At 46.6% G+C, this 14,231-nt stretch overlaps 1 protein-coding gene across 3 annotated transcripts; it reads left to right on the forward strand.

Moving 5' to 3' along the window:
* The first annotated feature begins 633 nt into the window (after nt 1-633).
* Nucleotides 634-11,028, forward strand: HAO2 (hydroxyacid oxidase 2). 3 transcript variants are annotated; one of them, XM_056341671.1, is made up of 8 exons: nt 634-740; nt 2,331-2,484; nt 3,242-3,393; nt 4,252-4,535; nt 4,905-5,120; nt 6,809-6,967; nt 9,389-9,458; nt 10,725-11,028. In XM_056341671.1, exons 2-8 carry the CDS (start codon nt 2,354-2,356, stop codon nt 10,778-10,780), a joined length of 1,068 nt encoding a protein of 355 aa, XP_056197646.1. In that variant the 5' UTR covers nt 634-740; nt 2,331-2,353; the 3' UTR covers nt 10,781-11,028. The 3 variants fall into 3 exon arrangements, with proteins under 3 accessions (XP_056197646.1, XP_056197647.1, XP_056197648.1); XM_056341672.1 differs by lacking the exon at nt 9,389-9,458; XM_056341673.1 differs by lacking the exons at nt 9,389-9,458; nt 10,725-11,028 and adding an exon at nt 9,186-9,362.
* The last annotated feature ends 3,203 nt before the right edge of the window (nt 11,029-14,231 follow it).

Genomic DNA, 14,231 nt, shown 5'->3' on the forward strand with positions numbered 1-14,231 from the left:
TGTTTAATTTTCATATCTTGCAAATTTTAGTCAATATCATAAATCTGTTGGCACCTCAGTCCCAGCTCGTAATATTTAGCAGGGGAGATGGGGGGGAAGCACAGAGAAGTCTCACCAGCTCCAGGCACAAGGAAGGGATGTGATCAGTGGTCCTCTGGGGAGCCCAAGGAGGGAATCTGCCAGCACGGTGGGAGAGCAACTGGATCATGAGAGCACTCACAGCCCTTTAAAAATGGCAGAAGGCAAAGGGCACTTGACTTGCTTGTATACGCTAGGAAGCAAAAAAGGTCTTTTCCACACCTGGTGGTAATGATTCAAGGCTCCATAGCTGTGAGCTGTAAGAACTTATGTCGCAAATCGTCATTTTGATGGGATTTGTAGCTTATTCAGCAGCAATTTACCAACAGTTAGAGATTGCATCAAACCCCCCAAAATACTTTTGCTTCCCTAAACGGACATGCACCCTTCAGCCACAGCCGGAGAGCACAGCGCCAGCACCGTGCCCCAAGCAGCCGTGCTGCTGACAAGGGGATGCACATTTTTGGAAGCAGCTTTTAATCACCTGATAGCAAAACAGAGTTAGTGTTGTATAAACAGTACAAAGTTTGCTGCAGGATTGAGCTTTAATCTTCTGGTGGTTGCTTATTGACCCCTGAAAACCCAGCAGCTGCTCAGTGACAAGCAGAAAAGCACTCCTCTACGTGCTGTTGGCTCAAGGGAAAGGTCTCGCCCCCAAACAGGTAAGTCTGAGCTGAGATCTGAACTGGGAGGTGGTGAGGACTGGGCTGGGTTATTTAAAATTCCCATTTATTCTGCCATGAGAGGACTTGGGTTTATCTTTTTGTGCTTGCTGGCTTTGGCCTTTCTAATGGCTGGAAAAGCAGAAGTCATGATACGTGGGTTACGGTGTATCGTGATGTGTGATAGATCAAGACTTGTGCTACCAGCACTTGGTGCCTGAGGCATATGGAGAGGACTCGGGGTACTGGTATCACCTGGTGCCTGTCAGAGGAGCCAGACCTGATGAAATCAGTCACATTTCTTCGTCACCTCCCAATGAGTCCCTCATCTTGGGCCCTTTCCTAGCAGAGAATGATGAGTCTTAATTTTCAAGTCTATGCAGAGGCACCTCTGTCAGTGAGACACGTCCCTGTCTGCAGTGAGACAGGTTGGCTCCGTGTATGTAACCTGGGTGTTTGTCTGTGCCAGGGGCACACGTCAGGCCCACGGGGCTGGTTTTGGTGAAGCTTGCAACCCTTGCTAATCTGCGGTCCTGAACACTAGGATATTTACTTCTTCCCATGCATTTTTAGAAAAACTAGACCAAACCACAGCTATTTTAAAACTTCATGCTTTCATATGCTTTGCAAAATGCCTGTTTTAATCAGCGCTGCAGAAGTAATTGCAGCAAATGATTTAGCAAATTGATTTTGTCTGTGTTTTGTACGTGTTTCCTCGCACAGGGGCACGGTTTGCTAAAACATCAATTTGCAGAGCTTTTGGTGCTGGCTAGTTCAAAAGCAGGAAAGGGCAGGCATTTGGTAGGCAGTATTTATGTCAGCTTGATTAGACATTTTGGTCTCACAGCGTCACTTCTCTTCCCTGAAAAACCGAGGGTCGTTCTTAGAATCACGTTTCATGTTGTGGAATTTTCTTTTTGCCAGTGTTTTCTCATCGTTTGTCCAAATTCTCTGTGCTCCTTTTTTAGTATGTATCGGTGCTCCAGCAAGTCCTGCAAACCCCAGAAGATAGCTGTTAGAAAAGAGGAATGAGGATCTGTAGAAAATACTGTTTTTCCCCAGCACTGGCCTTGACAGTGACTTGCACTCAGAGTCTGGACATATTTTTATGATGCGTTCATGCTGGAGCAGGTTAGATGTAGATTCTGTATTAACTTGCTTCCAGATTCCACGAGCTCGATCCTAGTCACTGTGCCCCGTAACTAATTGCTCAGCAAACCATGTTCTGGGACAATCTTTGAGGAAAACAAATAAGCCAGCGAGTTTTAAGGTGGAATTTACAACAGAATTGCACAATTGGTGTGTCTTAAAATAGCAGGGGACCTAAAATGTCCTCTTTGGGCTTCTGTTTAAGGCAGGAGGAAGCGAGGCGCAGAGGTGCAAGCTTCTTCCTACTCTTACGGCTGCATCTGCACATTTTTCTCGTATGAGGGCAGAGGCTGAATAGCAAGATAAACTGAGAAAACCTCTCGGCAACTCCTCTAGAAGACAGATGGGTCCCAGGTTTGCATTAAATGACATTAGAGGCCCTGGAAGACAGAATGACAGTTCAGGGATCTAATTTCTGCTCCATGTTATTTTTTTCCCCAGGGTTCCCAGAGCCTCTCTTGGCAATGGCTATGGTGTGTCTGTCAGACTTTGAAGCTTACGCTAAAAAGTATTTACCCAAGATAGCTTGGGATTTTTTTGCAGCTGGAGCAGATGATTGTAGCACCCGAGATGAAAATATCCTGGCATATAAAAGGTAATGTGAGGAGGAAAGGAGGGGTGTTTTACTGGAAGCTTTTAAATTATGGTTTTTGCAAGTGTTTGGACTTCACAAGCAAAGGTAGCTAACACTGCCTTTTCAAGCCAAGATACCTAACACTTGCCCTTTCAAGGTGGTCCCCAAGCAAAATGCACTTGAATTTTACATACCTGAATGACATATGCTTTATTCTCTGATATATATCCTGAATATGACAGATTGTACGAGGTGTAAGGGATGCTCAGGGTACAAGGGTATGGTATGGTGTGGTACAACAGAAAAGGGGATGAGTAACTAGAATAGAATGAGATGCAGTGAGGAGCATTTGGTGGACAGCAGGATGCCTGTGTGTAAGTAGGGTGGGATCCGAGGAACTCGCTGCCGAGAGTGGGGGCAGACAGTGTGCGCTGAGGGCAGATGTATGAAGGGTGGGGTGGAAGGCAGTGACCTGGGACTGGGCTGCAAGCAGAAGGAATCTGTGGGATGGACACAGGGACAACAAAAGCAGAGGTGGGAAATGCAGAAATTATATACTATGGCCAGTAAGCAGGAGTACGGGGTTAATGAAAAGTGGAAGTGGCTGAACTGACCTCTAAAAGCAAACAGAAAGCCCAGAAATCGTTTCCTATATGCTGTTTTCTTTACTGGCTCAGATCCCTGCATTGCAATAGGTAAATGAAGTCCTGGTTTCCATGAAACCTTAGAAAAGCCACCGAACAGTTACTGTCCCGAAGGGTATTTACTTGCCTTACAGAATCCATTTCCGGCCCCGTATGCTGCGGGACGTATCCCTGATGGACATCAGGACCACGCTCCTGGGGACTGAAATCAGCTTTCCTGTAGGAATCGCCCCTACCGGCTTCCACCAGCTAGCATGGCCTGACGGAGAGAAAAGCACAGCCAGAGGTAGTCTGCTGCTTTGCTGCCACGTAGCCAGAAGGGGTTCGCGGAAAAGCCTCAGGAAGCTCTTAGGATGACCTGAAGTGTGACTGAGCAAAATCTTCAGGCTTGAAGGGGAAAACTCCTTTCCCACTTTCTGACACTCCTGCCTGTGGATGACCCATTGGGCCTGGTCATTGCATCATTTCTCCAGCTATCACTATTAAGTGATGTATTTTTTATATATATATATAAAATAACACTATTAAGACCCTGTGAAGGCTGCTGCAAACTAAGACAGAGGCAGTGGACACGTGTCTGGCACCACGAATACACAAAGTTCTCAGTCCTGGGGGCTGTAGATAGGACATACAGGTGGTGGATGGGACTCAGCCTGTAAATTCCTTGCTACTGGTTCAGAACAGTGTCTCCCTCAGAGAAAAGGATAACATATCCTCCCAAATCCTGTGCTGGGTTTGGAGAACTGACTGACTCAATTCAAAAGTTGGAGTCTTTTTTCCTGTCTGTGCTTCTGTGTACACTGAGCACGTTCAACAGTGCATTCCTGCGAGGACAGTCATAAAGATAATATCCATTTAAAATAAATATCCTTTAAAAAAATTGCTGTAAAATGAAAGCACCACTTGGCAAATTCCCTCTCCCTTTCCTGCTTTCTCACCACGATCCAACAACAGTACACGGTAAACACAGCCGTTTTTAATCCCAGGGGCGCACGTGCCAATTGGTACAGTGCTGTGTTTGGTTCAATACATGCAATGCAGGAGTTCAGGTGGTCTCTGCAAACAGGACATAATTTTGTACCCAATGTCTGGCAGGACAGTTCAAATGACTCTGCATCTGATTATTTTCCAATTCCTCTGGCAGCGGCCAAAGCAATGAACACCTGCTACATCGCCAGCACGTACTCCACCTGCACGCTGGAGGAGATCTCTGCCGCTGCTCCCGGTGGCCTCCACTGGTTCCAGCTCTACATCCACCGTGACAGGGCAGTTGCCCAGCGGCTGGTCCAACGGGCGGAGGCCTCGGGCTTCCAGGGCCTCGTCCTCACCGCAGATCTGCCCTACACGGGCAAAAGACGCGACGATGTCCGCAATGGTTTCCGCCTTCCTCCACACATGAAATTAAAGAACTTGGAAGGAGCTTTTGAGGTTTGTAAAATGAGCCCGTCCTTTCATTCCCTGCCCTGGCGTGCACCACATGAGACAAAACCCACTGGGTAACTGCTGCCTTGGCATCTGCTGTACCCGGGGCGTATCTTCTCCCCCTCTGGTTTTGCAGCATCCTGGCTTGACCTCCTGCCAGCCTGGGTTCTGGCTTCAAAATCCCGGTCCAGCTGCCTCAAAGACACTGGTTCCATTCCCATTGTAATTGTTCTCTTCCAGGGACACGTGCTTTCCAGAGCTGATGAACGTATCCATTAGCCAGTTTAATTAATCATTTCTAGGACAAGGAAAGACTTCAAGGGGCCTGCATATTGTTGCAGCTCAGATGAGGTTTTTTCCTGTCCTACGCTGCAGGGAGATGACCACTCTGAGTACGGCCTGCCACCCAACAGCCTGGACCCTTCGGTCACCTGGGACGATATCTACTGGCTGCGGAGCCTGACCCGCCTGCCCATCATCATCAAAGGCATCTTGACGAAAGAAGACGCCGAGCTGGCAGTGAGGCATGGCGTTAAGGCAATTGTTGTGTCCAACCATGGTGGAAGGCAGCTGGATGGAGTACCTGCCACTGTAAGTGAGAAAACAGACGCCCCACGAGCATTTATTGTGCCTGTGCCGAGCTGGGTGTTGCGGTGCTTGTTGTTGTGTACGTGCTTCTGGTGGACTCGTCGCGTGGCTGTGGCGGTGTGCACATGCACTTCAGCTTTGAACTGGTGAGCTGCGTGCCTGGGCATGGGCTACCCACCGGAGTATTTTCTTAGCTTCTGGGGAGGGTTCTGTATAAGCAGCATTGAACCCACATTACTGCAGAGGAACTACTGGCCTAAGACAGTGAAAGTTTTCTGCCTACGCCTTCATTAGCTGATGCAGTGCACACGTAGGCTTTGCGCACTGCAGCAAAAATAAATTGAAACTCTGGAACCAAAAATGTACAAACGAGAGCAGAATGTGTTCTCCTTGTTCACATCTGCCAGAACATGCACAAACAATGCAGCTCGATTTAGTGAGAGGTCCGCTTGCGTCTTTGCGGCTCAAGTCTAAATGGGAATTTATTGACTTTCATGAGCCAGAAAAAGGATAACTTATCTGGAGAAAAAATCCCCTGTTTTTAATCTGTACAAAGAAATTCTGGATTGTTTGGACATATGTGAGTTTCACTGGTTTAATTTGGCTCCTGTCAGTTTTTCCACTTGTTCTGATTTTACAGTGCTGTATTGCACAGTGTCTTAGGGGCTTTCTTTTCTCTGTTTTCCTCAAAACTAAAAATAGGTACCAGGGACTTCTATGCCAAGGCTGACAATAATGAATAAAAAAAAAATATTAATCTAAATGCTAATGCTAAGGATGTAATAATGGAAATGGCATCCATATTAAAATGCTCTTCTACCTTAAAAGTTTCTTTACGTACACAGACAAAGCAGCAGGTACTTCGTTCAGCTCTGCTTCTTCTTCCTAGCCTGAAACTTTTCAGTCTGAAATTCTGAAAAAGATTATGACCGGTTGGAAAAAAATCTACTTAGTAATCTTACTTACAGCTGCTTTACTTCCAAAAGATAAAAAGAAGGCAAAAGAGTGTAAGAGACTGCAGAAAAGAGACCTTTGGGTCTGCTGTGAAGGGTCTAGTGCCGTGTCCTGCCCCGGGGACTGGAGCCAGTGTCTCGCGGTGCTGCCCTGCACCACCAGCCTGGCTCCGCACTGCGCCCGCAGGAAGGACTCAGGGAACTGGGAGAATGAGCCCAGAGTAAATGGTACCTTGACTGTAGTACATAGCAAATGAAATCCTTCACAGATGCTTCAGGGGGGTCATGGAGGCTTTTGACAGGTGGCCACCAGGATTAGGCTGGTACGTAAGTTCAGGCAATTTGGACAGTAGCAGGGGGAAGTTTGACATCAGCCTTTTTTACAAACATTTCTCTCATTCACCACTGTCTTGAAAGTAAGATACAAACAACAGGTATTTCCACTGAAATTTATTTTCCAAATCTTTCGGAAACCGAGTGAAAATGTTACTTTTCTGTTTATCAGAAGTGCTAGCAAAGAATATCACTATAAGCAAAGCACTGAAAAATGGAATTAACTCTGGCAAACAGGCAGGGAGCCGCGCTCTGGTCTGCAGCTTTTGGTGCTGAGCTAGACGTGATGCGCTGTCACTTTTCACTTTGAGATGCTGTTAAAGCGTTGCATCCCTGTCTGTCTCTTTGGAGTGTCTCTTGGAATCGAAAGCTGACCTAAAGCTGAGATCGGCTTCTCCTTTGCAGATTGATGCTCTGGTTGAGGTTGTGGAGGCAGTACAAGGCAGAGCTGAAGTTTATGTAGACGGTGGGATACGGAAAGGAAGTGACGTGTTAAAAGCGCTGGCACTGGGGGCAAAATGCGTCTTTATTGGCAGACCGGCTCTGTGGGGTCTGGCTTACAAGGTGAGTAACAAGCTTTGAGTTTGCATGTGGACTTCTCATACTCTCCAACACTCTGTTGTTGTTACTTAAAAGTCAATAGAGGCAGTTTTTACCAGTGAAGATTCTTAGCCATTTTTTTTTTTGTTTGTTGGTTTTGCTGAATTTTAAGTTGGAAACACCCCAAACGGAATCAAAACTAGGTATTTTCTATGATTTAAAAATACCACTGAATTTTATGATTTCAAATATTATTTTGAAGCTGATAACATGGTTTTGTGGGACCTGATTTCTTGGTGTTGCTGTTTGGTGCTAAAATACTGTAGGACTTGGGACCATCAGAGCTTTTGAAAATTGGCAGCGGGCTCATTTGCCGCAGAGTCTGATAATTTTATTTGCTGTTAGCTTACTGGGAAATAATATGTGGGTTTGATACAGCAGTTTCCTAGTGGTGTTATGAATTCTTCAGAAATACATGTAGGACTCCATCCCACCGATGTCTGAAATGTTTTGGACAAGACTGAGCTGAACCATGTCCCGCGGGTGCCGGAGTGTGCCACTGCTCTCTGTCCCACCTTCGCTGCTTCCCAACTGCCAGCCTATTCCTATGGTCCAGAGTCATGAATCAGGCCTCTGATGCAGAAGTTTACGTATTTAAAATCAAAATGTAATTATACCAGTTGTTTGCTTTGCTAAATTTTTGCTTTTTAGGCTCTGGACTGGCACTTTCAAACTTTTCTCTGGAAGAAAAAGTACTTTATGGGTTTTTTTGGTGTATTTTGGACAAATTGCAGTGAGAAATTTCTAAGGCTTTTTGAAATTACATCCCAGCTCTTTTTAGAGTATGGTCTTCTGGGGGCAGAGATGTCAAATGGACTTCTACATTCCCATTCTGAGCACTCCATACATTAGTGAGTGCTTCCACATACCTATATACCACCTCTCCAACACATAAATAAAATGAAACCGCAGCAGATGTAAACATTTTCAGTAGCAAGTAAATGTCTGTCAAAGCACTATCATTCTGTGTTGATAATATAAATAATCTAACAGAGACGTTTTGAGTACTGTATCAGTTTTGGGATATTTCTAATTTGCATAATTAGAATTAAACAAACCACTGTGGCAATACTGCTTGGTATGTATGTGGGTGCAGGGGCAGATGGCTACACCAGTATTTTCAAGTGTGCGAAGGGATTCTTAGGACTTCTGGCAGGGTTACTAAGGGAAAAAAGCTGTCCTGGAACGGAACCATGAGCAGTTGGACAGGTCAGTGTTCATAATGACCATGTCGATGTGACTGGAGGTTTGACTGGCTGCGCTGGCCACCCCACCAGGTGTTTCCCTTGGATTCTGCCCCCACCCCCCTTTATGCGGAAAGATACAGGTCCAGCACGAGACTGAAACTGGATAGGGAAATATTTAGGGTCTAGAAACATTTCCTGCCTTTTAAATGGGACTCTCGCCCAGTGCTGTGATTGCTGGGGGTTCTGGCAGCTAGTCTTTCAGTGAGAAATCACCTGAACCTTCTGAGAACCTGGAAGAGCTGGCGGCACTGTTTCTGCCGCCAGTAAGCAGGACAAAGCGCCTAATGTGAGAGGGGGCTCACTGTGAGTGCCTGCATTTTTTCCTTGATGTAAATAGAAAGGAGATGGGATTTTCTGAGTTCATCTGTGCTTTGCTGTTATATTCCACAGAATATTCCTAAAGATGTATCTCAGTGGCATTACCCTAGAGCAGAGGAATAGAATAGAACAGAAAAGTACAGAATAGGGTAGGATAGAATAGAATAGGGTAGAAGAGAACAAAACAGAACAATAGAAGAATAGAACAGAACAGACTAGACTAGGGCAGGAAGAAGCACTGACACTGTCTGCACCCAAAGCTTTCTTTATTGTGAGAAATAAAAATAAAATTTAAGAGAAAAAAGAAAAAAAATCTTTCAATATTTTACAGTAAGATCAAAATCATATGTACATTTGATTGGTTTTTGAGCTTCTTGGTGTAACTTGCTTGGAGGAAAACAGAGTGTACTATTTTTAAAGATTCGGCCTGGTATCTTAGTAAACTGAAGTTTTTAAAGCTGTACCATATATAAAACTCTTACTACTTCATAAAATACTGTCAGCATTACAAGGCTTGACATTTTAAAACAAGCCCATTGGTTAACTGAAAGCTAAGAAAAAAGCCAGCTAGAAAATGTCAGAAGTGAAAAACAGCTTTGTTTTCTTTCCCTGTTCAGATGTATCACAAAAGGAAAAGCATCTGAACTAATCTGTGATGAGCTGAGCACATCCATCACATCATTTTAATCATTCATCTGTATGAGAGACTGGAATTGGCACGGACGTAAGGGACTGTCCCAGCTCTCACAGTGCAAGCATCCTGCAGCGTTGCTCTGTGCCAGTGCTCCTTTTTCCCTGACTGCTTTCTTTGTTGGAGCAGGGTGAAGAAGGTCTTCAAGATGTTTTGAGAATTTTGCAGGATGAGTTTCGTTTATCGATGGCCTTAGCTGGTAAGCGTTTTGCAGGTTGGTTGTAATTGGTGATACCGAGCTTTCTGCATGCAAGCCAGCTAAAATCAGAAGTCTGATGGATGGGTCACAAAAAGGCAATCCACGCAAGCTGTGCTGGTCCTCATTGCTGTATTTCAGGTGATTCTTTACATCCTGTGAAACCACTTGGCACTTCAGGCCCTATAGCAATGAAGCTTGCAAGGAGCGAGTAGGTTAAAGCAGCTTTTTGATGCAATTCAAGAGACACAAAACTGCTGAGCAGAACTTGGAATTTCTGTTCCACTGGGAATTGCAACATATGTTCTTCAGTATTTAATTTAACGTTTACCAGGGTGAAACGCAATCAATTTTTTTGTTGCGTGAAATGTTTGGGAAAAATGGATGCAGAATTTTTTTCTGGCTATTAGAGAATACAGTCTGTTGGTGCAGGTTCAGTTCTCTGCATCCGTGTCTCCTCCAAGCTTTTCCTGTTGCTCCTCACCCTGCACCTCTCCCCTGAGCTCCCTCCTGTAGCTGTTGTGTTTGCCCCTCGCTGACCAGCAGTTTGCACAGCGCCGTGCAGTCCGGTTTCACACGCGAACAAGTACAACATGTGGATCCAGTGCCCAAGTATTCAGACATCAGCAAAGGGTCTTATACCACTTCAAATCATGGTTTAAAGATTTTCATGCTCCATGAAACCATGAACTCAAGTAGTTCACGACTAGCAATGCTGACTAGGAGAGTGAAACTGAAATCCCGTTGGGCATTTCTTAATAGGTTTTTTGGGTTACTTTTTCAACTAGTAAAGATTCCTACAAGTTTTGGTTTTGTTTTTTTTTTCTAGGAGGCTGTCACACTTCTTTACATGCAAAAGGGCACTGAACTTGGCAAAAGTTGTAGGTTGGGACCTTTCTGGCAGAGCTGTGAAATTCCACCCAGATTTGCCTGAATGATAACAGCAATACAAATCTCTACCTCTACTCAACACACAGCAATCCCTGTGTCTTTTTCTGTCTGCCTTTCGCTTCTGGCTGGACCAGATGGTGCCCTGCTCAGCTTCTTATCAGGATCCTTTGTATTTTCATGTTTCTAACTCTTGTTGTGCGTGCAGCCTGGTGCCTAACCTCAAGGCTGAAGGTGCCATTGAGGAGCAGGGCTGTTGAAGCACCAACCCATCCCCGCATGGCTCATACCAGAGTAGACCGTGATTCAGAGAGGGCTTCCAAGTTTTATCCACAGACCTTTCCCTTTCACCAACCCATTTCATTTCTCTATTTTTTCCAGGCTGTGCCAGCATCTCAGAGATTGGCCGACACCTAGTTCAGTTTGCAAAGCTGTGAGCAGCCCCCTGCGATGCCCACTGAACAAAGGCAGCTCGCTCGGAGGTCCCAGCCAGACCCAAGAGAGAAAAAGGAGGGGCAGATGTTGAATGTGCAATATGTGTCTGATAAGGCCTTCAGGGAACTTCTGAGGAGATTAGGAAGGGCTCCGTTTTAGCAAAGGATGTTCTCTGCTTTTATTGAGACCAATGAGTTCTTTAAGACTTTGGGTAATTGTTACTTGCTTAAATACATTTGCTTTAAACTGGTGTTCTGTGGCATTACTTGTGCTGGGCCTTACTCCGAAGCTCTGTTACACTGGAGAGTCAGACATGGAAAACTACATCCCTTGCTTCTCCCACTTGGTTGCTCTGCCAAGTCTGAGTGCAACTCAATCTACGCATCTTTCCTGCTGCAGGGCAGCAAGTGTGGTGCTGGTACCCTGCACGGCTTGGGCTTCCCTGGATGTAGTCGTAGCAGATACAGAAACAAGATGCAGCAGCTCACAAGCACCCAGCTACCCTTCGGAGGTGGGGGCAGTTCTTGCCCACTGCTTCTAAATGCAGAGCGATGAAATCACTAGCAACCAAAGCAACACCCTGCGTTCCTTGCTGAGAGTGCCTCCCTCTTCACTACATGGTTAATGTGCAAGGCAAACTCATCCGAGCAGCGGTCAGGACTATGTGTTCTCTGAGCACATCACAGGTTTGTGGCACTGTGTAAATAACTCACTGGGTGCCCCGGTCTCTGCCAGAGCTGAGCACCGTCAGCGCAGGCTGGTGGAGTGGGCAGGAGCTGCCAGCACCACGTGGCCTTTGCTCTTGGAAGATGGTGCAGAGGCAGTGGTGTGCCTGCTGTCAGCGTAGAGCAGCAGAAACTTGTGCTCTCTACAGTGACAGAAACATGTGCTTATCCCTTCCCTGTCCAAGTGTCTTCCAAAGACATGGGTCTTGCATCCCCATGAGGAAGAACACCTGTGGCTATGCTACCCACCTGCTGTCACCTGCTGGTGATGGCTCCTTCACAAGAACTAGGAGCTCACATGCTCTTTTTCCTTCCCTCCTTCCCCTCCTTCCATTCCTTCCCTCTAGTTCTCTTTCACCTGGATGATTCCATCTCTGTAGCACTCCTTAGAGCACACTCTTCAGCTACACCACCTAGTCTTCCTCCTCCTTCGTTCCATGTGCTTGCATCATCTCACTGTCCCTCCGCAGCGCCCCTTCCTTACTATTTCTCTTCAGGACAATTTCAGTCCTCACTGAGGCTACTCACAGGCCCTTGGTGGGAATGCCGGCGCTGCTGTCTGGCTGCCCGGGCGCCGCGCAGGAGCCTGGCTGAGCTGGGGCAGCTGCTGGGGAGCATGGACACGGCACAGGGTCCTGCAGCCAGCGTGTGAGGCTCTTGTTGTGTTATTTGGAGCTGACATCCCTTGGGGTCTGTCTGTGTCAGGCTGCAGCACGAGTATTTACTCTGAACTATTGTCACTAGGAGGAGTTTAATAACACTTGGTTTTTTAATCTTTATATAATGCTGCCCAAGTAAAGGTGTAAACAGAATTTTTCTTTTTAAAATGGCTAAAACTGTGGCTAAAATGGCTAAAGCCCTGTGTACACATTTGGTCTTTGTTATAAACGTGGTGTGTAAATCCATGGGGAACTGGGCCAGAGTAACTAGAAATAAGCTGAATCGCCATAAAGAGTTTAACTGATTTAACTACTCGTGCTTAATCAGGTCTTTTAAATGAGGCTAGGCAAACTGGAACTGTACATACATGAAAACTGCAAATGTGCCTCATCTTTAAAAGTGCAACATGATCTTAAAGTTATCTGGTAAGGCACCTGACCTTGTTTTCCTGTAAATAATTTTTAAGGCCAGACCCACTGGTGCAGCTGCTGCTGTTGTGGTGCTCTATGGCTGCGCAAAATGACTGAGAGATGTGGGCAGCAAGGGGATGCCACATGTTGCTTTGTGCCAAAGAAGTACCAGCCTGCTGGGCACCTCCTCTGCTCAGGGCACCTCCCATCTTCCCATGCACATGAAGCCCCCTTTCTTGGCAGAAGGCAACCTGGGCGGTGGTCTCCTGCAAACTGCCCTGGGTTCCAGGCGTGGGCATCCCCAGTTGGGACCGACCTCAGCTCCCCGTGGAGCTCTTGGTAAAAGCACCAAAAATAAGGGGTGGGGAAGAGTGCTGCTCTGTTGGCTAGTGGTCGAGGTTGTCCTGTGTGTGATGGTGAAGGTGGGGATGCAAGGTCATCACTTTATCCAGTAGTTACTTGGAGGAAGATGCCACAGGAGCCACTGGTGCACAGGTCCACATGGTTACCTAACCCTGGAGTGCTGTGTGGCCAAGTTTCAACAAGAAAGTGCCAGCTCTCCTCCCGTGAAACTGCCTGTGAGCTTCTCCGGTCGAGGGTCTCTCCTGGCAGAGAAGAGGAGCTGCTTTTTCTGCAGAGAAGGTGGCACGTCTGCTCCCCCAGTTCCCTCTGAGAACTTTGCCCACTGGTTCCTGGTGCACAAGGGAAAGCAGGGGCAGCAGCAGCACCTCCTTTTGCATGTATCTTAGAAGAACCAGATGAGGCTCATTAGGTCCTAAACTTGCTAGAAGAGTGTCTTCCAGCTTATGCAGACGTCAGTGGCTGAGGAGGCCTGCTGGCAGACCTGAGACATCTGGCTGAGCTCTGGGGAGGAGCAGGATTTCCAGCAGGCTTCATCTTGGTGACTTGCGTCTAAGCACCTGGGGGTTTTTTTAGATCTCTTTCTGGATGATCTAGAAGACCTAAACATGGGCATGTGAAGTGTGAGAGTAAGCAGGTGCCTGACTTTAGTTGCTGTCTTCTGGAGCTGATGCTGTGAAATGGGAAAGCGGTGAGAGGCTGGGACAACTGCATTTGAGCTCTGTTTCCATGAAAACGAGCTCCTCTGTCTCCGTGGCAGATGGCCATCAAGGCCTTCGCTCCTTATTCTACACTTCCATTCACTGAAAGAAATCCCTTTCGTCTGGAGAAATCCAGGTACTGAAAAAATCACCCGTTTCTCACCTGCATTTCCCTTAGCTACCTTTCACTCGCAGTCAGACTCCGTCAATGCTCCGTGGCATGGCTGGTCTGCTCGCGCTGCTCCTTGCAGCAGTCTGCGCTGCTTGGGCAGAGGCTCTGCTCAGCGCCCCTCTGCTGAGGCAGAAACCCCTCTCATTTTAGGCTGCAGAATCTCGGCTTTCATTTAAAACCAACAGAACAAGATGCTGGAAAGGATATGGCTGTTACAATTGTGAAGGAAATCTTTTCCAAGGAGGAAAGCCACCTTAAGAAACTCAGAGAGATCTGCTGGAGCTGAAACAACTGTGATGGCAACTGTCTGCACTGCTGAGCTGGGCTGTGGTGGCTTCAGTTACACCATTGCTGAGAACCATAGGACTGAAATCTGTTTTGAAGGAAAAGCAATGCCACATCCTGAAAATCAGCCCAGTGGTTTA

This window comes from Falco biarmicus, chromosome 5, assembly GCF_023638135.1.
Source record: "Falco biarmicus isolate bFalBia1 chromosome 5, bFalBia1.pri, whole genome shotgun sequence".
NCBI classification, from domain to species: domain Eukaryota; kingdom Metazoa; phylum Chordata; class Aves; order Falconiformes; family Falconidae; genus Falco; species Falco biarmicus.

Coding starts and splice junctions, on each gene's coding strand:
- HAO2 (XM_056341671.1), top strand. CDS start 2,354: ATGGCTATGGTGTGTCTGTCAGACTTTGAAGCTTACGCTAAAAAGTAT. Junction 4,536..4,904: donor ACTTGGAAGGAGCTTTTGAG/GTTTGTAAAATG, acceptor CCTACGCTGCAG/GGAGATGACCACTCTGAGTA. Junction 5,121..6,808: donor TGGATGGAGTACCTGCCACT/GTAAGTGAGAAA, acceptor TCTCCTTTGCAG/ATTGATGCTCTGGTTGAGGT.